At 38.9% G+C, this 26,759-nt stretch overlaps 1 protein-coding gene across 3 annotated transcripts in view; it reads left to right on the top strand.

Moving 5' to 3' along the window:
• The first annotated feature begins 997 nt into the window (after window positions 1-997).
• pde8b (phosphodiesterase 8B) overlaps window positions 998-26,759 on the top strand; it is a 42,389-nt gene continuing 16,627 nt past the window's right edge. For all 3 annotated transcript variants that reach the window (XM_085358490.1, XM_085358488.1, XM_085358489.1), the window contains exons 1-10: window positions 998-1,279; window positions 13,724-13,780; window positions 19,884-20,074; window positions 22,243-22,302; window positions 23,300-23,357; window positions 23,642-23,730; window positions 23,862-23,940; window positions 24,375-24,515; window positions 24,603-24,691; window positions 24,772-24,826. In XM_085358490.1, the coding sequence (XP_085214616.1) occupies window positions 998-1,279; window positions 13,724-13,780; window positions 19,884-20,074; window positions 22,243-22,302; window positions 23,300-23,357; window positions 23,642-23,730; window positions 23,862-23,940; window positions 24,375-24,515; window positions 24,603-24,691; window positions 24,772-24,826 (1,101 nt within the window). The remainder of the gene's footprint in view (window positions 1,280-13,723; window positions 13,781-19,883; window positions 20,075-22,242; window positions 22,303-23,299; window positions 23,358-23,641; window positions 23,731-23,861; window positions 23,941-24,374; window positions 24,516-24,602; window positions 24,692-24,771; window positions 24,827-26,759) is intronic.

The raw sequence follows: 26,759 nt of genomic DNA, 5'->3' as shown, positions 1-26,759 counted from the left end.
AATAGAAATATTATAATGATTATTGTGCTTACATGTCAAACGCTAGTTTATTTTTGCAGCAGAACTGTAACAAAAGGCAATAAAAAATGGTCTATAAGCACATTTTATAAAACATTTTCTTCAAGAAACAATTATGTCCCCCCCCCCCCCCCCCCCCCCCATTTCGGCTGAAGAGTAAATATACCCTGTTCTCTAAATTAACCACGTGCCTAAAGGTGAGGCAGGGGGTTGTTTGAACAGTAAGTGGTGTTTCCTCAGGTCCCCATTACTGTGATAGCATTATGCATAATTCACGTGGGGCTTTAAAGGACCCCTGGAGTCACAGCATGGCCTCTTGGGAGTTATGAAGGCTCGTTTTCTGCAGAGTCAAAAATTATACAATGTTGGTATGATGGAGATAGAGAGAGAGAGACTAGGAAGCAGAAAGGAAGAGAGGGAGATGGACCGTGGCCAATGATCAGCAAGCAGAATAGCTAAAGTAGAGAGATAGAAGAGATTTCATAAAGGCTACTCATCACAGGCCGATAATGCGACCATGTCACCGAGGACGATCGGAGAAATAAAGCCGGATATGAAGCAAGAGGTGATGAAGAGCCGCCAGGTGGTTTAGACCATCTATTCATTTTATTCATTAGTCCGGGTCATTTGATGGAAGCGCCGGCGGGGAGAACGGGTTATCGGGAAGCTTTAGATCATAGCCTGAAACACATTTTGTCCTCAATATGAAGTCGAAGTCCAAAATCCGCCAATAGCGGGAGCTTGGGAACAAAACCGAATTCGTAGGTCGCATGTTTTAAATAATTATCTACATCTCACGTTTTCCCTCCCTTGATGTTCTCGAACGGAGGTGTGTGGAGAACAGAGCGATTCGACCCTGCAGCCGATGCCCGGAGAAAAAAGCAGCCTGTGTGCAGGCAGCTGTGGACAACAGGAAGGTGGTACCCACGAGTCGGTGTTTATTATCTGGGATCTGACTCCGGAGGCACGTCGCTGAGGTATGGGCTGCGCTCCCAGTATCCACGTCTCTCAGAGCGGGGTGATCTACTGCCGAGACTCAGACGAATCCAACTCCCCCCACCAGACCACCACCATCTCTCAGGGCAACGCAACCACGCTCCACGGGCTCTTCATCAAGACCGATGCGGCCGAGACCATCCCTTCCGTCATCACCTACCAGAGTCGGCACTCGCGCAACAACTCGTGCCGGGATCGCAAGGAGAACAGCGGAGGGCACATCCGCATCGAGGCCGAGACGCAGACCAGCCACACCAGCGTCAAGGTACAGTGGCTGTGACAGAACCGAACATGGGTGTGCTGGCATATGGTCACCGCATCAGCAGAGTCGTGAGTGAAAAGCGCACTTGCGAGAGGGCCATTGTTGTTGTTGTTTGTTAGTTGATGAGGCCCAAACCTGTGGGTCCGGGATTAGAAATCTGGCTGCAGTTCATTCAATCCCTCCTCATTAATTCGCCCTGTGTCAAGCCATGCCTGCAGCCAGCCATGTGTGTAACAATGATGATAATTGAATGTATGACATATGACAGTGGCCTTACTAAAGGATCTGGTGTAGGCAGGGTGTTATGCTGCATAATTGCATTTTAATGCACAAAATGTGTTAATCTTAAGAATGAGCTTACACGTTGACTGAGGACTCTGTAGCAGTGTGTAACACAGTAAGAAGATAAGGGCATTTTAAGTTTCTATTGAAGAGTACCTGCAGAAGATGGACCATATTTGTGTTTAGTATTTCTTTATAACACGTGTTTGCACCACACTCCACTTCATTGCATCCACAGGAGAGTTATAATTGCTCATAAATGCGTTACTAAGCACTTATACATGATTACATATGTACTCTGCAGTGTGTTATGAAACCATGTTCTATATAAGTACTACAGAGTTTTAAAGGCAAGAGTTACCAGAAGTTTTTACTTTACAAAAAAACCCAAACTCGGGTCTAGCTTTCCCTGAAATCCCCACTTAGCGTGTTTCTCGCCATCAGCCATCTCTTGTAGTCTAAATCTGTGCTATAAGAAAAGCTTGTTTGCAGGCTTTTGTTTATTATCTCTGAGTACAGCCCCAAAGCTCCAGGCAGAGGTTCCCGGAAGCAGACAAAGACGTGAAATGAGCAACTGTACATGCAGTGGGTCAGTACTTCAGCAACAAAATGCAAAGTGTGTTTCAGATTGCCTAAAGTCAGAGGATCAGCTCAGATTTGATAACTTTGGTTTATATCCTTTATATCAACCCCATTTATGACACTGTTTGCTTTAAGATGTGTAAAAACCTATTAATCTAATAAATTAAGTCATTATGAAGAGGATTATTATTTGAGTCATCGTGGAAAAAAGAATTAATTGCTATTAATTTAATGTAATAATCTGTAATGCAGGAGTCAAGCTTTCGGAAACAGCCACATTTTTGTGGATAAGTACATTAAATGTATTTCAAAGTTTTCAGAGAACACGTTTTTTAAAAATAAACACTATTTTTTATACTGAAAAAAATGGTAAGCGGCTCACTTAATCAACATATTGCAGATATTTAAAACGTTGATAACCACGTGAAAACTGAGACAAAACTGAGCACAGGGCTGCTCTGCTCTGCTTAGCAGTTTTCAAATCTTTTCATGAAGTTCGTGTGCTTTTTACTTGATGAAGGATTTCTCTCATGAGGAAGCATGTGAACAGATACTTCTTCATATTTATGATCAAACCCCAGAGGATATAACTGTGTTTTGCTAAGAAGTAGTCTAGCAGATGATCGTGTCATCAGACTCTGAGAATACATTAACCCATTCAGGCCTGGATGAGATTCAGAGACTTTTATCTCTGAGGCTAGCATGGTTCCAGTTGTTTTTGATTGTTCATATTAAAAAGCTTTTAAATTGTCCTTATTTCACATTTGTGGATAGTCTTTAACACTTTTCATTCATTTTTCCTGATATTTGTCTTGTCTGCTCCTAATATGGAAGAAATTTGGCACGCGTGAAACGACAAGACATCGATATGACATGAGTCATTCCCACGAATGAAAACATTTAGTCACCTTAACCTAGACTTCTTGCCAGGAGCTGGAATTATAGCAAACAGTTTGGTAACATTTAGGTTCAGCAGTTGAGTACTTTTTATAGATTTGTGTCATGAGTTAAGTGTAGCTCAGACAGTGTGTGTGTGTCCTGGTTTGTCAGCAGTTCCTTACCGCTCTCTCTCAGTACCCCCCTCCATGACTGAGACAGGATCAATGATGCCATTTATTATTAAAGCCATCTGCCTTACCCTGCAGGATCTTGATCATCTGACACAGTGTTGATCACACTCCTGTGTGTGTGTGTGTGTGTGTGTGTGTGTGTGTGTGTGTGTGTGTGTGTGTGTGTGTGTGTGTGTGTGTGTGTGTGTGTGTGTGTGTGTGCATGTTTATATACACCAGTCATTTGTTTACCCCTCTGGTCAGTACATCAGGAGTGTGAACAGTCACATGTAAAGAACCGGTACTGGTTTCCCCACAGGGCTTTATGCCAAGGCGCTGATTTAAAAAAGGAATACACCAACAAAAGCATGAATTGGCAGATTCTCACAATCAACCAGACACATTTTGTTTAGAACACAGGCTGTATTTAAAAGATGGAAGTAATTTTTGTGACGTGACCCACTGGTTCCTGGAGTCTGCAACTCCTCTTTGTTGGTGCTGATGGTTTCCAAGGTCACAAGGGACCATATTCAGACCATAGGGTGAAGTGCAAAATTATCAGCTTATGCTAGCAAACTTGGTTAGCAAGGTGCATCTGCATTACACAGACTCACATTTCTGCTTATACTGCAGAGAAACAAACTTAAATACCGGAATCCCAGTCTTTGTTTCAGACAGCACGCATGTTATTTGTTAGATAATTTCATTGAAAATGCTCAAATCAGCGCAAACACTCTAAAGACGGCTAGTTCACTAGTACGTTATGGTTGTCAGTGTTGCTCATGCAAATGTCAACTTGCATAGTAGCAGATGCTAACACATTTGGTGTTGTTTCGGCACCTAGTTTAGTTTCGGTAACCCAGTGTTAGAGGCTGGGTTAGAGACACAAATGTACAAATAAGTTTGTCTTTACTAGCATTTAATAACACTTCAGGGTAGGGGAATAGAGATTGTCAGATGACAGAGAGGGAGTGTGCCGCATCAGTTGGAAAAGATGAGACGTTCTGAAGAAAACTGCAGAAAATCCCACGTACCTCAAGCACTGCATTTCTGCAGGTTGATGTCACAGTTGGCATCCGCAATGACCAACACAACAATCATAACCACAACTATAGAGACTTTAATTAGAGGACATGAGCCATAGCAGATACGATCTGCCCATATTAGCACTCCTGTTAAAAAAGAGGCCATGCCTCTAACTCTAGGCCTTAATTGTTAATTATATATTATTTAATGAATTCTATATTGTTGGAGCAAATCGGCTTTAGAGGCCAAAAACCTTTGTACCAGGCTATGCATTATTTACATGTTATAACGTGATAGTCCCTGGGGATTGACTCATATTTAACAAGTCCAACGTGGATTAAACATGCAAAAATTCAGCAATGATAAAGTTCTGTGTTCTTAAAAAATAAAATAAACCAGACCAAACCCAGTTAACACAATTCTTATAAATTCATGCCAGTTTGTAGAAGGTCTATTTTAAGTTTTTTCTTTGGCAAACAAAAGTGAGATCAGGATTGGAACAGAATGTTGCTGCTGGTAATACATAAAGTTGTAGGTCAGCAACAAACAGACCAGTGCTATGATGAGAAGATACACCATATAATTTGTGAAGATGCAATTTATTCTGCAAAGTCAGCATATCTAATAAACAGACAAAACACATAATAACCAAGAAAATGTTTATCATATAAATTGTGAGACTGGATCCATTATACTTTGTTTCATTGGCTTTCCAGATTGTAATTTTGATTTACACATGACAACTGTGCAAGTATGCACACCAAACCAAAGCTAAGCATACACAAACCTCACGTCCTTTGTAATGCATCAAAACCAAAGCAAGAGCCCTACAAGCATTAGAGTCCCTCCTCCTCTCTAATTACTCTTTAACTCAGATTATTGATTTCATTTAAACACATCAGTGATGTCTTGCATAACAGTAAGAAGTAACAATGTAACAATTTATTTTGCTATTAAGGAGAACTCGTACATCCACTGCAAGCTCTGTGTTCTCTTTTTATTTTAGGTATGAGCCTGTTTTTCACACTAAAAAACAACTTTTTTTTGCCATAAATATAAGATTAAAAACATAAAAATATATAATATAATATATATATAAAATATAATATTAAAAACATTCAAATGAGCTTTTTGTTTGGATGGGGGGTGGGAAACCTATGTCAGTGTTTTACACAGCACTGATGCAGCAGTGAATTTTTTAGCTGTTTGTAAGGATGACAGCACTGAACAAGTGAATCGTAAAGTCACAGATGGGAAAGGCCCATGGACATCTTAATGCAGAGGTTCAAGAAGAAGAATTCAACAGAAGCCTGCATTACAAAGCAGGATTAGGGGCTTAGCGAGCCAACTTCAGTTTTAACCCTGGGTTTTCTGTGTTACCAAGGTGGGTTCATCGTCACAGTAACACGTTTAGCCTACTCGTGAAGAGGTTTTGCTTGAGATAAGAGATCATCGCATACAAAACCACTTCAAATTGGCCAGTCAGTTCTCTGGCACATAGTCTCACCATTCCTGAAGTTAGCCTACTTGCCAGTTCTTCTCATCTTTCCTTCGTTGATTTGAGTAGAATCACACAATAATACAGCACTTTTATTATACACATACAAACACACTAGCACAGCACTGCTGTGGCTGTCTTGCTCTGGGTCTGCACTATGTGATCAATCTCTTCATATTTTTCTAATATAGTTTTTCTTTATTTACAAAATATGCTGCTCTGCTGCAGTTAGACTTATCATGTTTGTAAGTGGTCATATGTAGTTATGTATTTGCATGCTCTTGTAGCTAGATTAGGTAACCCTAAGTTGATATATTGGGTTTCGTTTTCTAAGGTTTTACATGTCAGAATATAATAAAAATCATCTTAAATCTTATAGATACTAAATAATAGTCACAAAGTATTGTAGTGTCATTATTTATTTAACAAAAGCTGAGCCAAAATGTAGAAACTATGAAAACTAACTACACCCCGTGATTCATTTGCTTGTAGAACCACCTTTAGCAGAATAGCTTGAAGTAACTTGAAGTAGTTTTTCTCTGTATGACTTCATCAGTCTTTCATATCACCATGGAGGAATTTTGGCCAACTCTGATTTACAACATTGCTTCAGTTCATTGAGGTTTATGGACTTTCATTTATGCACAGCTTTCTTTTTTGATCAGGCTCAGCTCTAGATTCTGACTGGGCCATTGCAGCATTGTGATTCTTTTCTTTTCCAGTTATTCTGTTACAGATTTTCTGGTGTTTCTTGGGATAATTGTCCTATTGCACGAAGCCTTTTTGGCTGAGCTTTAGCTGTTGGAAAGATGGGCTCACATTTGACTCTAGAATGCCTCTAGAGGAGTTTATGGTCAACTCAATGACTGCAAGGTGCACGGGACCTGTGAATGCAAAACAAGCCCACACCATCATCATAATTAACACTGTTTGTGCTAATATGCTGTGTTTGGTTTTCACCAATCATGTGCTGCCATGTTATTTTTAAGAGGGAAGAGGCTTTCTTCTGGCAACCCTCCAAAACAAGCCATACTTGTCAAGTGTTTTTCTAATTGTACTGTCTGGCTTATTTGTACTGAACTTTAACATTTCACATGCTAACTGAGGCCTGTAGAGTCTGACATGTAGCTCTCAGGATTTCTGAGCATTGGGATCAATTTGCTGGTACATCCAGTCAGCGGATTATTAGGAACTTGAATGTGTTCCACTTGTGAAGAATCTTTCTTTGTCTAGAATCATGGACTTCAAATTGTTTGGAAATTACTTTTAATCCTTACCAGACTGATGGGCAGCATACATTCCTTTTTTAAGTTCATCGGTAATTTATCTTCTCCTTGGCACTGTGTTAACACACACCTGAATGCTTCAGGCCAGTAAACTACCTATACTTCTGTTTTTGTAGAGGAGCTCACCCTTGCTGATGATCAGTTAATCAAGTGCATTTAATTGCAAGATGAAGCAGTGAGGGTGTACTTAGCTTTTCTGTGTTATTTATTTAGTTTTTTTCTATGGTGACTGAGCAGTACCAGGAACAATCATGCTTAAATACTGAAATTGAGTTTCCCTCGCCAAATGGTAAACGACTGTATTTTTTACTCCACATAAAGTTGACTGAAAGCTCCTCCTGCTTGAGACCTACAGGATGATGCAGGACTTAGGTTGGGTTCCCAATCCACTCATGTAAGTTGGAGAGTAACACTACAATAGCAACCTCCTTAAGTCCCAGCATATAAATAGGAACAGAATAAACTAAACAGTTCGCAGTTACATTGCAGCTGAAACAGGGTGAATGTTGATACTGTTAATATTTACAGCTCCAGTCAAATTGGACTCCTCAGTCAACATGGCGTGAAAAGTGTTGGACTCAACCCGACTCAACCTTAAGGCAAATACCTAGATCGTTACATAGAGGCATACTGAGAAGCTTTGATTTTGACCGATTTCTTCAAATGCTGTTCTGTGTGGCAGCTCTTTGAGTGCCAACCTGCTTCCTAACAATGACTAGATTAACATGTAATGTTTAACTTATTCCCCGACATTAACTAATAACATTGACAATTCTAATAAAAATATCTTAGCATGTTTTCAAAATGCTAAATTATGCAAACCAAACATGATAAATCCAGAAACGTGATCAAGAGCTGTTATTCTCTACAGTTCTACAGTTTGCTGTTACTTGTAGGATGAACCTAACACCTAAAGGTAGCAGTCAAGAAGTTTGTTCAGACGACAGCTTTAAGCCACGTCAAAATATCAGACTCTCACTGTAAGCTTATCATTGACTTCATGCTGTGGACAGAAGTCTAACAGATAAGACAGAGGCCGACCTCAAGTCCATGTAGACATTCTAAGAAGGCCACTTCAGTGCAGATAAGGTGAGGCCTTGTTGCAAGGACTGTGATTCATGCAGACACCAAGGCCTGGTGTTAACAATGATGAGGAACCTAATTCGATAAGCGCCAAGTGTTTGGTATTTATCTGGCAATATACAAAATGAAAATCCAAAACATTTCTTTATTGGTTTCGATAAACTTGAAAGTGACATAATGCATAGAAGCAGAAAAAAAGATTTATCCCTGCTCTGAAGGACACAGTAACGTCATTCTGTATCACTTCTGATTTCTAAACAGTCTGACTTTCAACAAAAGAGCCACTCATAAGGTCGAATCTACACGAGAAATTCCCCCGCTTTGTCATTACTCAAAACAATTACACTCTGGCCCGTAAGCGTTTCTGTTCTCTAGCCATGCTGTAAACTAGCCAGTCATCTTCATAATCTAACATCAACAGAGAAAACACCTTCAAAGGACCACATCAAACATACACTAAGTTTGTTACGTTTATTGCATTCTGGGGAATAAACTGTTCAATTAAATGTGCTGCGAAATGTTTGATGGTCCTTCACAATGAAAGCAATGTTTGATCTGTATCATAACAATGTGTGTACAGTATATGCAATGACATTATATACCTGGCCTCAGGAAACAATTAAGGGGTTATTTATACAGCACCTTTCAAAGCCAACATTACAAAGTGCTTCACAAAAACAAAGACTGAAATTACTCCAAGATGAAGGCAGCTCCAACGTTCAGAAGTTTGTAATTAGTCGAAGATCTAAGTCATAGGCTTAAAAACCGAAGCCATTTTTAAGGGGGGTGGGAAGGAAGGGCTGTGTGACGTGAAATATTAGGTTTGTGTGTTGTATGTTACTTTGTGGTATAATTAATTTAGCAAAATGTGTGAAAAAACAAAAATAAAACAAAAACCAATAAACCGTCCCTTTTCAGGGGATTTTTGTTTTGTTTTGTTTCCCATTTTTGCTTGGAAGAAAAGAGACTCAAATGATTATTCATATTAACTATTTGTATACTTATCTATCTACTGCTGAGTTGTTCTGAATTTTGTGAACACTGGTGTCATGTTTTAAAATGCCAAATCAAACACTATATACAGAACCACTGCATATTGACTGTCAACTGGAGAGTATAACATCACATTTTGGGGTGGCTGTAGCTCAGGAGGTGGAGCAGGTCATCTACTGATTGCAAGGTTGGTGGTTTGATCCCTGTCTCCCACTTGTCTGCATGCCAAATATCCTTGGGTAGTTAGTAAGCGCTTAAAAGCATAGGTGGGTGAATGTGGTATGTTGTGTAGAGCACTTTGAGTACTCCGGGAGAGTAGAAAAACGCTATATAAGAATCACTCAATGTACATTTTCATGAAAATCAAAAGAGATTGGATTTTTAAAAGCACATAAAAAATAATAGTCACTTTGTGTGTGACGATGTTTGTGCAAAGTGTTGTTCAGATTGGCTCGCCCATTAAGGAGGAGATAGGGTACATATACTACATGTACATATACAATTATAATAAGTTATACTCTGTAGTTTTTTGTTTGTTTGTTTTCCAGAGTTACAGATATCCTTGAAAGCTCACTTAAAACGTAACCAGCAATTCAGTACAGCAAAGTAGCTTATTTGTCCATTGTGATCATAGATACTAGCATACACTATATGGGCCACACGTCTTAATCTTTGAATTCATGTGTTTTTAGTCCCATTGCTACAGTTAGTCAAAGACCTGTCCGTGCAGTCTGCCTTTCAAAACATTTTGAAAGAATGGTTTGTTCTAAAGAGCTCGCTGAATTTGAGTGTGGTGCTATAATAGGATTCCACCATTGCAACAAATCAGTTTCTTCAAGTTCTTCAAGAAATCAAGTTTCTTCACTCCTAGATATCCTGCAATTAAGTGTAAATGGTATTTTGGAACCACAGCAACTGCCAAGTGTCAGAACACAGAAAGTTACAGAGCGAGGTCATTGAGTGACTGTTTAATATTGCTAATTTTTGCTATTACACTATTGTTTCCACTGTAATCGCCATAATAAGATGTTATGAAAATGTGATATGTGTTTAAATACTGTAGATCAATAAATCTTTAAACCCCTATTATTCATTTGTGTAATCAACAAACATTGTTTCTTAATTTCTTTACATCGCATGAGGTAGTGGGACATGCAGCATAATTTGGCAATTAATTATGGCCTGAATCAATAAACAGAAATGACTTGATTATTTTTTTTGTTAATTTGTGTTGTACTGTACGTTGTACAGCAGCAGCATCCTTTTACAGTGTTTAGCTCTGTTTACAAAGAACATATTACTGTAATTTAGTGTATTTTTGTGCCATTTTGTTAAAGTGTATCTTTGCAGTATATTTTGCGACTTGTTGCTGTAACAGTGTAGTGTGTAAAAGTAGATTATGATTTTTTTTAAAGGTTTTAACAGAGCAAAAGTTCTGTACAGGAGCTATACAAGAAGATTGTCCTAAAACGACCTGCCTGATTTCTGACAGCTGCTGGTAGTATGGGACATTTAATTAAAACCAATAATTTATTTTATCTTGTTCTTGAGAAAAGGCTTATATGGCTTGTTTCACAAACCTGGACATGACAACTGAATACTTTATAAAGAAGAGTGAAAAAACTTTTACCTTACCTTTCTGCCAGGACACTGGCTGCACGATATAATTCAACTTGTATTACAGCTGCATTACATTGAGACTGAGCTTAAATAAACATATTATGCTGTAGTTGCTTTTCAGTTCAGTGACTTTGAGAATCCTCTGTTCCCTCTCTGTCATTCTACATATCTGCTGGTGTTGGATTCAAACAAAAAACAGATGATACAAATTATGTTCTTTGAAAACAAATTTTGTCTCATGTCATGGTTAATGGGCCTCTTTTAATACTCCATAAAGCATTAGGTCAGTCAGTCTTTCAACCAAGTTTAATTTATAAGCCATCGGCATCAACTTTATTTATTTTTTTCATTTTCTGTTAGCTAGGTTGTTGGTTTTCAGCTGCTGTGGATATACAAGAAAGCTTTCATAGTCTCATTTATACCTGTTATTTTAACACGAAGAAGTATCTGTCTCTGCACTCGATCCAAAGTCTTCTTTCACTTACTTCCTCTTAATGTCTATTCGTGAGGACTCTGTCAGCTATTCTAAGAAGAGATGGTCCCCAATGATGGCTTTCCTTAACACTTCTTCCATCATCTTCTAACTAACTTAGCTGACTCATCCTTCTCCAAATTGATCTCTCAGCACTGGTTAACAGTCCCATTTCTACTGCCTTCCTTCCTGTTCTGTTTCACATCTGGCTGTATCGTCCTCAAGTAAAACAAAATTGCTCGTATACTCAAGAAACCAACACTCAAACCCAATTATATATTTTGAAACTGGGCTTCTTGTTGTCACTGAAGCACTAAACAATGACTCATTCCCCTCAGTCTTCTTATAACTACGTTTATGCTTTTAACACCGAGCCACCAGATGCTCTGAGTCTTTCCTACCAACTCTGTTGGGTCATTTCTTACTTGGTTGACCTTGTTTCTTTGTCCTGTTAGACCACACTATGTAGATAGTGATCCCTGCTCAGCTTTCCAGGAATGTCTTTGTGCTTAGACACAAACATCTCTGATGTAAGGACCACAAGTGTGAGACAACACAGTCCTGCATGTCTGCAATGTTAAGTTTAATCCACGTATTACTTTTTACAGGTGCTTTACAGTAACAGCGACTAGTTCTCTTCTTACTGTGAAGCAGAAAAATCACAAAGCACTTTGCACACCTGCTTTGCATTTGCTGGAAAATGACAGAACTTCACCAAGTTATTACTGAGAAAAAATTAAACATATTGTCTCCACTATATTACAATCAGGCATTCCATATATAACTCTGTCTCCCTCTCTCTCTTTCTGTGCACATGCTTTATTATTTTTTCAAGTTAGTAGTTTTGCTTTAGTTGAAAATGCACATGCTCTTGTGCATGAGTAAACTGTGGTACTTTGTCATTTGCAAGACAACATGGGACAATGGGTGTTTTTCTGTGTGTGCTTTTATGGGGGGGGTTTTTCAGCCTACGTGGCTCAGAGGTGAAACAGTGCTGGACTTTATACATATGAGGCTGAAAAGGTTCAGGGGCACTAAATGGAAATATGCAAAGATGGGTTAATGTGTGCCCAATAGACTGCATTTAAAAGAAAAGAGATAGAAGAATATGCAATGGATGTAGCATCCAGCCAGTGTGGAAGTGACCAACTCAGATGTAATGTAAAGACACAGTTATCTGTTGGTTGGTGCTGAGCAACAGACTAGAAAAACTAGAGTGTAAACTTCACACAGCAGCCTATGATATTAGTCAGAGATGCTAATTTTGCTGCATTTTAACATAGATGTTAAAACCTCAAGTGGCTATTTGACAAATTGTCATTTTTGCCACTTCCCCATTAGTTTCAGTTTTCAGTCCTGGAAGTCGCTGTTTGCTTTAATAAAATTAAGCTTCTTATATTTCAAGTGCTGTACCAGAAGTCTTGATGTTTGTGATAGTGGCTTCTTGAAATGTGGGCAGAAATATGTTCAGCTTCAAGCCTAAGCACCACTGACAAATAATGCTGTAATGATGGGTGGTTAAGTCATCGACTGCTGCCCGCCTCACTGCTTTAGTCATACAATTTGTATGACTGCGAGTAGAGTTTGTGTATAGCATGCGTTATTATGGCACTGGTGCTTCTTGTGGAATTAACAGACATCCTCCTCCCACTCTTTCTCCATCTCTCTCTCTGTTTACGTGTAGAAAGAGTACAAGCTTCTCTCCATGGGGAGGGGAATTTTAATACTGAGTGTTTAAAAGTCTGTGTTTATGAACACTTTAGCAGCAAAAGGCATTCAATAACAAGTTCCATTTTTAATGAGAAAAAAAGCCACTAATACAAAGAAATAAATAAATAACTGGGTATTGCACACATGTTGGCCACTATGATACAGTATGATATGGTGCACTGCTGACTCAATGTGTATTTTGAAGTGTGGTGTAAGCATGTGTGTGCATGCATATGCTCAAGAGATGCACATGTAGCTGAGTTGCTTATTCGCATCAGAGTGACGCATGTGCTTAAGGAGCCTGCTGAAGCTGTCCAGACAAGCTGCAAAAACACACGCACACACATATAGAGCGCAGAATGTGATGCTCCTGCAGTGGGATTATCAGGTAAACCTGTGAGTTCAATCTGCGGCTGGTGGTTAATACCTTCTAAAGAAGTTTGTAGCGGGCGGCTCCATTCTGGATTGGTGTTGTGGCATGAAAATATGCGTGTCTGCAGCATAGAAGAGTCATCACAAAATCTGTAGTTAAGGCTCCAGACATACAGATATTTGTTGTAGATTTAAAAGGCTATTTGTTATCCTGTTTGACTTCACGCATCTGGCTTGTAAGAGGAAGTACTTGGCTTGTTGCACTGGGGACTGAACGTGGGTGGTAAGGAAGACGATTAAAGTTTGTGAAGTGCAGCGGGGGCAGACAGGTTGTGGAAGGAAAAGCAATATGCTAATATGCTGCTGGACATTAATGGTAAAATGGTAAGAAATATTCACAGCTTTTTGCTCTGTCTGTATTTTTTTTAAGTGAGTGATTTATCCATTCTCAGTGCTGTCATGTTTCTTCAACAGGTTTCAGCTACAGAAGAATGTGTAGGACCCATGAGATTGTCTCAACAGCCAATTCAGGTAAGAGTAAGACAGCCCGTTGGGTCATGTTCATATCTAATGTTTAAGAACAACTGATGAGTGCAGTTTATGGCACCAAATTTCCACCCCCATAAGTGTAATTTAGTCTCCTAGATAAACAAAACGGATTCAAAATGTACTATGAATTCCCTGTTTGTGTCCAGTTGGAATTTCTATATGCAACTTCATTTAAAACAGGGAAAAACAAATACACTGCCTATGCTACTTATACCATTTATACTGCTTATAGTTTATATCACATTAGGACTTCTTCAGATTTTATCCCAGAAAAAAATCCTTCCATCTCTACTAAAGGACGAGAATACTTTTGCAGATTGATTTTTATTCGTAAAGTGACTTTATCCACAGTGTGGTTAACAGTATTTGCTGTGATAATGATTTACCTGACTAAAGTTGTTGAAGATAAATTTACTTTTTTGATTTAAAGTAAAATATGATCTTAGCCACATAAACCCTGTTTGCCTTTGTAGTCCAAAATGTTCTTTTGTATGTCCCCGAAATAATATCTTCTATCCCTTGCGTTGCATTCATTCTTGAATCAGTGCTCTAAGACATATTTGCTGTGATGTTTTCTGGATATAGTTTGCCATTTTAGATTAATTTTATGCATCTTAAATACCTGTAGACACCTTGTCTGTCCTCTGTAATTTCGGTCTAGCTAAGATTTCATCTTGCCTATCAAGAACTCGAGTAATATTGTGAGGTTAGGCAGGGTTGAGTCAGGGACTGTCTGTACTCATCTTCTGGTTAGGGATTAGGACATGTGCTAACAAGATTTATCCTTATGTAACAGAGAAAGTAAGAGCTCTCGGAGGTGACTAGCTGGTTAGATTACAAAGCATTCCTTATTCCAGCAGTTCTGCTACTTTATTAGCTGCTCGTTTATTGCTTTTATTTGATTTGCTTTGGTTTGAGCTGTGCTGCTTTGACCCATCTCCGGGGGTTTTTGAGTTCAGTTCAGCTCCCACTCCAGTGTGGTGATGTGAGAGGCCTGGCATGCCACTCGTGTTCATGCTGAGCTAAAGAATCCCACTCTATCCCTTCACCCTCCTCCTTATTTACCAAACCCAAAAGCACTATAGCTTGAAATCTCTGGCAGCATGCAAGCAGGTGGTGGGACCGAGGGCTTTATTAAAAAGCCTTTTTTGACTTCATCTCATGGCCCATAAAACCCTAAAACTGCTCTTTTAGTTTTACGTCCAACCTTCTGCTGGATCCATGACCTGAGTCGCTCCTCCTCTACTTCACTCCTTCCACAGGAACAGAGAGATGAAAAGAGAGATAAAATGTTCTGCAGCAGAGAGTTATATATTGTGGGTTTTCCTTGACATTTACTATTACTGCCTAGTGGCCCTGGAGAGTTTCAGATTTGCTACATACCTCCTCCATCAGCTTATCTAATGCTTCATGTGGTTTCACTTGTTACACACATAATTAATAATCTAAAGTGCATTGTAATTATATCGCAGATTCATGTAAAGAAAGGTAATTCTGTTGTTGAAAACTTTTGTCATTTTGTATCTTTAAACTTTTAATGCCTTTTTGTGTGTAAGCTCAACTATATAAACAACTGCAATTGCAGTTGAAGCTGTTGCTCAAATAATTCATGTGTTCATCAGCAGAATCCTTAATGGAAGGAAGTTTTATCATTGGTTTACTAAAAATAAGAGCTTGTTAAATGTAAAAGCAATGTTTCTGTGTCTAATTAATCCTTGACAATTTTATATGTAAGTTAAAGGCATCACACCTTTGATTTGCATCTAGTTTATCGTGATATAATATGTTGAAAAACAACTCACTCATACAGACTTTGTGTCCTCTAACTTTGACACAGATTTACTTGGTTATTTATTTATCTGAAATAAGTCCTCAGACATTTATTTATTTATTGCAATTCTTTTCTTTTTAAAAGATTTTCCATGTGGATATTCAGAAAATGATAAAAATCCAGTTAAAATTGATGGCCATTAACCAAATCCTACCACAACTAGTTAGGTAAGCGGTGTTAGGATTTTGTGCTTCTTATTTTTTGTTTTTCTTTAATTTATTGATAAATTTTTAAAACATGCTTATTGGAGCGCATAAAATTGTACAATGCAAAATGTAATGAGTTTGTTTTAAACTGTTTAAACTGCAGTAGTGCAATTATCATCATTAAGTCATCTTAAAATGGGACTTTAAAGTAATTTGTAATATCTCAACATAAGTAGCAGAGCTAAAATATGCCAAAGTAAAAAAAAAGAAAGAAAAAAGGTTTAGACTGGAATGCTGACTGAAAGGTAATTTTTAATGAATTCATTACTTTATAATTATATTTAAAAAGCATGAAATCAGTGTTTCATTAACAGCCTGACCTAAACACTGTCTACAATTTTCAAACTAATTCTGGGATGTGTGTGTAATGTGTACGTAGAATATGCTAAGCTGGGAGGTACTCCGAAATATACATGATAAACTATGCAGGTTATAGTTTTGACATCATTCATATGAAGGAAAAAACTTTTTTAACTAACTTTCCCAACTCCCCAGCTATAGTGAGGAAAGTTGCTTTTGTTATAGTCTTACGTGAGAGTCATCTTACACTCTTGTACTCTCTTTTTATCCCAGTAATATCTAGCTCAGTCAAAACTGTTGTTAACCGCTATTTGAGCTGCTGTTCTGTCTTGTAATTACCTTGGATCTCAATAGGCGTGCACATGTGGAGTTTCTTTTGAGCCACACCTGGCAATTCTAATTTTTATCCCACATTTAAATACTGTATCACTGCACACTACAGTTTCCCTGTTCTGCAGTTTTTTATCACTTCATTTTCTAATCTTTGGGGCAGTTTCCATCATATTCATCCAAATTCTACAGAGCTTATGACCTTGTAGTGTCTTGCAACTTCCCCCATTGAGCAAAGCATTGCCAGCAAAGACTTAACCTGCTTGAGAACATGATAAAAACCTCCCCTACTTTCTCCATATCCATTGGCTAAAATCCAGAAAAATGCACATCCTGCAGTGTGTGCTTTTGCATACAAGAGTCGGGACAGGGGAACAAGGGATGATAATGCTGTGCAATCCCAAAAAAGTTGATTGTTAAAATAAAATGCTGGAAAGCTGAAAGAAAAGATTTCATTGGCCAGCCTTTGACCTGATATACAGTTAAATGGCTCAAAGGTAGTTATCCCAGTGACACATCTGTTTGGAAGTCTCCCAGTGTTAAATGGCATCTGACTTGGGTGTGCAAACATGGCAGATTAACCTCTGAACTCTGAAAACAGCAGCAGCCCAGGAGGATAAGCCTTTGTGCTAGCTGAACAGTGTTTTCATGTAAACTTTGAAGGCTGTGACTTAACTGTGTCATTTGGGTGGCTTGATAGGTTTAAAAACTTAAATTGTATTTTAAGGGTATTGTAACCAATTAATTGCATAAACACACATCCATTTGCCTACCATTAACAGTGAGTTGCATTTAGAGAGGCGTCTAGCTCTGACAGATACGATGTTGGTGTGATGGAGTGCAACCATGTGTTTAAATATGTTTGACTGTGTGTATATTAGATGGTGGTATTAAGACCAACGGCGCCTCCTATCAGGCTTGTCATTGGTGACATATTTGGGTGGCAGGTCAGAGATGTGTGCGGTCTGTGTTGTCCCAGGGTACGCTAGGTACTGTGTGTGTGGAATTTCACATGTTAGCACCATGGTTACACAAGCCAGCACAGGATCAAAGACTGTAGATCTTTCACAGGCACTCGAAAATGGGAGCCCATTTTCTCCTCCTGTCCTCTCCTTCTGACATCGTCTTTTGGCAGTCTCACCTCTTCTTTTTCATTTTCTATTGTTTCTGTCGCCGCCTGTGAAGGACAACATATGAACACTCTGAAATGCTCTCTGCCTGATTTTACTGTGGAGAATCATGACTTGGACTCCCTTCTGCTTATTTCACCCACTCACTCATTAGCTTTCCCCTCTCTCTGCTGTGCTTCCATGCACTCTATCTGTCACTCTATCCTTTGTTGTCCTTAGAGGGAGTCAGGAGGTGATGCTGCTGCGAGGCAGAGCTGAGTACTGTTGATTCTGGCTGCAGTCCAGCTGCCTGCGTGTATATGTTGTGTTTCCTCACCACTGTACCAAAGGTGGTTGGTGTGTTCATGGTCAAAACACAGTGTGGGATCTAAAACATGTCCTCACTCTGCAGGTTTCATGTCTGTCATGATTCTGCGCTGCTCAGTTTCAGTCAAAGCAGTAATTCACCTCTTGGAGAAGGCATTACCATGACGTTTACATGATGGCGGTTATTCAGCTATTCATTTCATCCATTTTAAATTTCCCCAGTCAGAATCGGGGGGACAGGCAGGTGGAGACTCTCCTAGCATGCTTTTAACAAAAGATAGAGAGGCACCATGCACAGTTTGCCAGCTTATCTAAGGAAAGTCAAGCACACGGATGAGCACACACAATTTCCAATATTTCTCCCAAGCTGCATGCGTGTCTTGGGACTCTGGGAGGAAATCCACAAATCGCCAGAGAGAAAATTAAAACTCAACCCAGAAAAAGCAACAGAGCTGAGACTGAAAATCAAGACTGATGATGACACAGTTGACCATTTTCCCGCTGTTTATTTTTCTCAGTTTTTGATTTTACTCACATCGCTATACTAACAAAACAAATAAAGGTGGTAATACTATGTTTTACTTTACCCAGTTATGCAAGCTTTACAAATGAAGTAGGGTTTTTTAGCTTTTCGTTACATCCAGATAAACTTCCTGTTTTGTCAAGCCTACACGAACACTAAGGGAACATTATGTGCTCATTTCAAAATGAAAACCATCACTAGAGACAAATGCCCGATACATTCTTATATATTACTTTCTCAGAAATGTTAAAATTCGATTTCTGTGCATCTATGAATATACTCCTTAGGGCTCATTATTAGACCTCAAGGGAACAACCATTTCAGGGGCCAAACAGATAGATGTTCCCAAGCAAAGTCTCTCTAGGATCTTTGTTCTTCCCGTGCCGAGAGGCAAAAACATGCATGTTAGGGTAATTGGTGGTTCTAAAATTAGATGTAGGTGTGGATGTGAAAAGGCAGCCTCCATGTGTTCGTCCTGTGATGAACTGCCGACGTCTGTGGACTGTACCGTACATTTTGTTGCATGTCGCCTGTAAAAGGCTCCTGAGATAGACCCCAAGATTAAGATACAAAATTGACACCAGAGGTCCAAGACCAGCCCCTGCAGTGTGCAAACCACCAGATTATAAATACCCTGAAAGAGGGTACAGTGGTAAGACTTAAGAGGTTACTGCCCCCATGACATGCCATCACTAAGGCTATCCCTAAAGGTACAATAACACACTTATTTTATGAGTAATGCATGTTGAAGGTAATAAATTGTTTCTGTTTTTTTAGCCGTTTCTCTATGTACTGTCATGTTTCGTAGCCTTGTAATATAATGATAATAAGATATAGATTGTTCTTAGCAAAAGACAAGAAACAACCAGGCTTGATTTCATAAAATTTGTTGACATTTTAAGCACAGGCAAAGGAAGGAGCTGTTTTTGGTTCCAGTAAGAATAACATTAGGCAGCGATCCTGATGCGAGCAGTATTTCGTGCTTTTTGGTTTCTTCATTAGGGTGGGGCCTCTCTGTTTGCCATTTGCATGTTCTACATGTTTCTTCCCACAGTCCAAAGATATGCATGGTAGATTAAGTGGTGATTTGGATTTAAAACGGTGGATTTGAGCGTAATAATTTTGCATTACGTCAACATAAGGCTGTTTAATTTTTCTTTCATGCAGCCAGTTACTTACTTACTCCATAAACAGTGCATTATGTTAATCTACAAAAAGGGAGGAGTGGATATAATTTAAGCCAGAATTTGTACCTGTTGCTATTCACTGATACATGTCAGTAGCCTCATTTGTCCTGTAACCTTGTGAAAAATGTAACCGGCACATAAAATGTTCTTGGTTTGCTGTCCTGAATAGTGTCCTGTCTGAGTAGTAGACAAAGTGAAATATCTATTTTATAATTATCCCAGCAATAGAAGTACTCTCTTACCCCCATGCCCATTTCCTTGTCTCTCTCCAGGTCTTGCTCGTGTTTGCAAAGGAGGACAGCCAAAGTGATGCCTTCTGGTGGGCCTGTGACCGCGCTGGTTTCAGGTGCAACATTGCACGGACGCCTGAGTCTGCTGTTGAATGTTTCCTAGACAAGCACCATGAGATAATAATCATTGATGGACGTCACTCACGCTATTTTGAGCCTGAAGCTGTTTGCCGGTGAGTGAAGTCTTTCTGACCAGAGTCACTGGTTCTATATTTTCTGTAATTTCTCTATTTTCACTTCAGTGAATGTTTTGAGAGTGTTTCCTCCCAGCAGCTGGGAGAAGACATTTTAGGAAGTAATTTGGTGTTGTATTACATATTTAAGAGTATATTGATACTTCTTTAATGTTTGGAAACCATCTCCTTAAACTGAAAAAGAAAAAAATACTAGCAAAGAAATGATTTAACCAAATCCATATCTTTTTGCACGTAATCATGTGCAATATATAGATCAAACTACATCAGTCAAAAGTTATAGCAAGGAGCAGTGAGTACTGAAGCTCCTATAGCTTTGGGACTCTGTTGTGAAGAACTGGTTGGTGCCATCTGGTGTTCACTGAAAGCAACACAGAAGTCTACAACTTGAAACCTGATGCTCCAAGTTATATTTACAGATTTCTTTATTCAGTTTTTCTCCAAAAGGAAGTACAAGATATTTGACTTCCCAAGTTATAGGAAGCCATAGTTGAGCAGGCACTAAAGTGAGTCTGCACTTTGCTGACATGAAATCAGCCAAAAGCCTGAAAAAGCCCATTTTTTGCCCATTTGTCCAAAGTGGCCGTGGCTGTGCTGGCAGCTTTTCAAAAGTATATGCGCCTGCGAAATGATCCCGTTCACTCCCAGTCCTGTGCCAGATGTTAAATCCTTACTGCTCATAGAGTTGTGTGCATTTGTTTATTCATTTACTTATTTATTTACTGAGAACGACCTGTAGTCCTGTGTTCTGGATACATAAATAACATGACTTTCAGGTTTTCAAGTCAGCTTATTCTTTGTTTTGTTTTAAATATTTTTATTACTTTTTCAACAACATTCAAAGGTAGTTTCCCATAATATGCTGTTGTAATAGAAACCCTTTTCCCCCACCCTCACCTCCCGCTCTGCTCTCTTCCGACCAAAGAAAAAAAAAAAAAACAAGCTCAAATGAAATATATATACAATTGTACCATATGTGGCATTTATACATAATTCAAGAGAAAAAGGAAAAAAAAGGGAAAGAAGAAAATATAATCAATAGGAACAAACAAAAATAGCATGCACAATGCTAACAATTTCCTCCTACTCCACTCTCCTACATAAGTTGTTCTATATTTACTACTTTTAAAAAATGTTTAAATGGCTTCCAAATTTCATCAAAATATATTAACTTATTTTTCAGAAAGTACGTAATCCTTTCCATTTACATACACTGTGTCAAGGAGTTTATCCAAGCGCCAATAGCAGGAGGAACTGATGTTTTCCAATTTATTGCAATCATACGTTTTGCCTGTAATGTACAGTAATCCATAAACTTAATTTGATAGGTTGTTAATTTAATATTTTTAGGATACACTTGTAGTAGCATCATTTCTACGTCTAAAGTGATCTTTTTATTTAAAATTTGGTTTATTTTGTTCATCACCTCCTGCCAAAAGGCACAAACAATTCTACATTCCCATATACAATGAAAAAATGTTCCACGGGCTTCTTTGTTTTAATAAATAAATCGAAGCTGGATGTTCCTTCGATTTTTTGGCATCTATTTAAAGAAAAACTTTATTCCATATTATTTTTAGCCAAGGATCTGGAGGATTTAGTTTTCCTCCAGACCTTTTAGTTATTGGCCTATAGTAAAAAGCTGTGCCCATATATTTTCTTGTGATTTATTTTAAGTGCTTCGTTATTTCCTCAAGTAAAGGAACAGATCCATTTATCTCCCCTGTCTCCAGAATACCACAGTTTGGCAACTCCTCCCTGTTTCCTCCTTCGCTCCTTTCCTCAATGTGTTTTTTTTTTTTTTTTTTTGCCTTTTCCACCTCCCGTCCTTATCCACCATGAGGATCTCTTCCATAATCCATTCCTTCTGTTCCTGCTTTCATTCTCTAACACTGCATACTCATTCCTCCTCCACCTCCTGGCCCCTTTCCCTTACGCTTTGCCAGTGGCCTTGTGGCTTTGTGGCCAATCCTCTGAGGTACATGTTTGGTTTGGTGTTTCTGTGTAAAACGCAGAAATGTTCTGTCCTCCTTTTGAGGCAATGACATCAACCCCCAAATCTGTCCACATGTTTGTCCTGTACATGAGTCCAAGCCACTTTTCCTGAACTCCTGCTGACTTTGTATCTGTATTTGTGTTATTTTCAGGATGATCCGTGCCACAAAGCCCTCTGAAAACACAGTTATTCTAGCTGTTGTGCCACAAAAGTAAGTCTGAGTTAATCTTCTTTGTAAATTTTAATATTCTGTGTTAATAATTAATTAGAAAATTATTCACATAAGACTTTAAGGTCTTTAAGGCTCAACTTCAAAACAAACTTCAGATGTTTACAGTATCCCATTAGTATGGATGCCTTTGAATGGGGTAGTCTTTCAAAGGCATTTTATCTTACTATGTTGGGTTCATGTACAGCATTACACTTTTTTTAACCATATTAAGCAACCATGAACTCTATCAGGTTCATTTTTTAACTAGACTTTTAATTTGAAAATCAGCACATCAACCGATTATTCCAACACTTTCCAAAAAAAAAGTTATTCCTCAAAATATTTTCATATATTTTTATATAATTCTCTTAAAATCTGCAAGGTCAACAGCAACCTGTCTACGGTTATGGTTGGATGGTGGATTTTATTTTAGTCACATGGTAAACAGACAAATTTTCAGTTGCGAGATGATGTTATAATTTAGTATTACTTTTTGATTTTAAGATTGTTTGTTCAAAATAGAAGAAATGTCTATTAAAAAAGGATGGGTATCAACCAAATGCAAGAACTTTTTTTTTTCAATAATATGACTTTGCTGTTGAAAATCTTCTTGTCTCCTCACCCTCAACCCAGTCACGGCAGATGGCTCCGCCCCCCTGAGCCTGGTTCAGCCGGAGGCTTCTTCCTGTTAAAAGGGAGTTTTTTTTACCACTGTTGCCAAGTGCTTGCTCATAGGGGGTTGTCAGATTTTGGGGATTTTCTCTATATTATTGTAGAGTCTTTACCTTACATTGCAAACTCCATTGAAACAATTGTTATTTTCAATTGGTGCTGTTCATTTTGGATGCAATCACTCATATTAAAAAAAAGTTGACTGACTTTTGAGAGTTTAAACTGCACAGTTTTCCATTCATTGTTTGAGCAGACCACTCCAAGCATGATTTTGAAAAATGATTGTGGTTGCAGATGGTAATCATTCTTTTCTGTCACTGTATAGACCGTCTGACCAAGAAGAGCCATCTGTTCTTCCTCTCCTCTGCGCTGGATTTAGCAGAGTACGTCCAACAACTTTTGCCTGTGCTTGTGACTTTGTTTATATCAGATGCAGCCCTCAATGTGTTATGCTTGTTTCTCCTTGAGGCGTTTCATTGATCATCTAAAGGTTTTAAACACTTAAACAGCAGCGTGTTGCCAGTTTTGAAAGAGGCACTTATTGTCCATGTTTTTTAATGGTGTGAAAATGACGTTGGAGGTTTCAATACGATTTGCTACTGACTCATTCAATCTTTCCACCCCCTTTCTCTCCTTCAAATGTCACTTAACCTTGTTTGGCCTCCAGAGGTTTGTGGAGAACAACAGTGTGTCAGCATGCTATAATGAGCTCATACAGATGGAGCATGGAGAGGTGCGCTGCCAGTTCAAACTCAGGTACAAGTGGAGGGCAAAGACACATAGATCATATCATGCAATTATGTGAACATGCACAGACATATACTGTGTAAGTGTTCTTTGGTACTGACTTTCCTAATTCTTAGTCTGGTGGCTTTATTCATCCACAGGGCTTGTAATTCCATCTTCACTGCCTTGGAGCACTGCCAAGAAGCTGTGGAGATCACCAGTGAGGACCACATAATACAGGTAAACATATTACACACCTTCCAACGCAGCAAAAGCTTTTCTTTAAATCACAAAGCTAGTGATAGTCAGTATTTGTGTAATATCTGTGGCTTTCATCCTCAAGTAGTTAATCCAAAAAAACTGTGTATGACTTTAATACCTTTACATATAAACTGTGTCTCTCTTAGTTTTTGTCTTGGTCGCGGCAATTGTGAAATAAATAGAAACACAACAAAGCATCACATTTACAGATTTTACATACATTAACAACAATGTGCTACATAAAAAAGTCGAAGTCGAGTCACCGCAAAACAGCATGTACCTCCTTATAGACAGATTATCCTTTCCCCCTCTGTATGGGGAAGAGGTGATCAGGGAAATTTAGACATAAGAGGACAATAAGAAAAATATACAACTTTTTCCTTTAATCTAATAGTTTTGTGGTTATTTCACAGTACGTGAATCCAGCATTTGAACGGATGATGGGCTATCACAAAGGGGAATTGATCGGGAAAGAACTGACTGAACTTCCCAAGAGTGACAAGAACAGAGCTGATCTGCTGGACACCATCAACAACTGTATCAAAAAAGGAAAGGTCAGTCCTGTACCCATTCATCTCCATCCAACCTATCTGTGAGATCTGACAGCATTTCATACCCTGACTGGCCTGTCGTCTCTGAAGGAATGGCAGGGCATTTATTATGCCAGAAAGAAATCAGGGGACAGTATACAACAGCATGTGAGGATAACACCAGTCATCGGCCAAGGAGGGTAAGCCAAGTTAAACAAGCGAACGTTGTTAGTGTACAGCTCCTAGAAAGAAATCTCTGATTCCTGTCCTCTTCCCACAGGAAAATTCGACATTTTGTAGCCATCAAGAGACCGCATATTGACAACAACAATCAGGTTGGTGAAATGATCATCTGATCGTTTACTCTGAAAAGTTTCCTTCCACCCAAGGCAGGGACAATCATTTCCATCAGTTTGTCACTAACACTGCAAAAAAGAAATACCAATCTGAATTTTAGTATGAGTGAGGCATGGCTAATTCTTTAATAATACTGTACCTAGTGTAGAAGCTAATTGTACAAACCTTGGCAAAGGAGAGGTCATTATACAAGGAGTGAAACAGGAGCTTCGGCAATAACAACTAGAAGTTAAAGGTTTTAATCAAATATTTACTCATTCAGGTACTTAAGGATTCTAATGTGGGACTCTCTTTCTTTGCTTACTTGGGGTTTTGGTTGGGTTTTGCTATAGCCACATCTTTAAATGATTCGGTTCTAATATATTTATGTAGTGCCAAATCACAATAACAACCACCTATGAGCAAGCAATTGGCAACAGTGGGAAGAAAAACTCCCTTGTAACAGGAAGAAACCTCCCAACAGAACCAGACTCAGAAAGCGGCAGCTATCTGCCGCAACCAAGTTGGGGGTGAGGAGACAAGAACAATTTCAACAACAAAGTCATATTGTTGAAAAAAAAAAATCATATTCTTGTGTTTGGTTATTACCCATCCCTAAATGAAAAATATTCAGCTCCTACGTGCAGGTGCTTGTAGTTGAAAAAAGAAGAAGAAGAAGAAGAAGAAGAAGAAGAAGAAGAAGAAGAAGAAGAAGAAGAAGAAGAAAACGGGCAGCTACAAAATATTATTTGTGTTGTGGAGCTTAAACAAATGTCAAACTATCAGCAGCGCTAATGCTGCAGTGCTTTTTGGCCCAATCAAGTCTGGTGATGAAATATACCACTGAGTCCAAACTGCACTTAGTCACTGATTGCAAACTCTGCTGGCAGTTACATCTATATAAATGCGTCAAATGATCTGTAGGCTAAAGTGTCAGATTTACTTCAATACCTCAACAAAACATGTGGGCTCACAGGCTTCCAGCACTATTGAGCACCATGCACAGCTACTCTGAAGCAGGTGCCGCTACGCTCAGCTGGGTTCCCAGCCAATAACGTCATACTATGCTAAGCTACAGCTAAGCACCAGGATCTCCCACTAAGGCCTAAGGAAGGCGAGCAGCCAGGCACCAAGGCTATTTATACCCTGGGCAAAGCTGCACAGGCACTAGGTTTAGCTCATTGCTCTCTTTCATCGTGTGTGCATAAGGTGAGTCAGCCACTGACATTTGACTGCCAAAGCCAAATGGCACTCATTCCTGCTTGTCGGGGCTGGGAATCCTTAGGCATGGCAGCGACTGATCCGATTCTAGTCATCCCCCACAACCTAAGATGTGCAGTGTCAAACTGGATGGTATTATCACAGTGTCATTTCTAGATTTTATTCATTTTTTACCACAAATTACCATAGAGAATTGATGCAAAGAAGCAACAAAGTTTTAGCATTTGATGGCTCTCTAGAACTAAATCATGACCCGAGGCATGTAGTACATCTTCACTGAGATTATCTATTTGACAACCCAAGGCCACAAAGGCCATTTCAGGATACCATTTATGTGACATTGGATACCCGCTTAAGATCTTTTCCTCTGAGCACTTAAAGCCCCACATTACTCCTCATCTTTTCCCACCCAGATGTTTGGCTGTAGACCATGGTTTCCGTTTCATTGTGTTGTTTAGTTAGCACTCCAGACTTACAGCAGGTTTTGGGTCAGTTTTGTTTGTCTTTCCCCTCATTATAATCTCAACTATTACAAGCTTTAGCCAAGCCAATTTAAAAGATGTTTAGATGTCTGCTTGTGCTTTGCAGCCCAAGAAGAACATTAAATTGTAGCCAGTTAAATCTGGAAACTTTGCATGTCATTAGACATGTTTACACTGTCTTAATCCTATTTACTCAGTATGAGACACACTCAATGCCTAATACTTTATA

This window comes from Diplotaxodon limnothrissa, linkage group LG7 (assembly GCF_057381915.1).
Source record: "Diplotaxodon limnothrissa isolate DT_005_m linkage group LG7, D_limnothrissa_male_GT1.1, whole genome shotgun sequence".
Taxonomy (NCBI): Eukaryota; Metazoa; Chordata; class Actinopteri; order Cichliformes; family Cichlidae; genus Diplotaxodon; species Diplotaxodon limnothrissa.
Note: the sequence above shows the minus strand (reverse complement) of the source record. Positions and strands in the feature narration are given on the sequence as shown.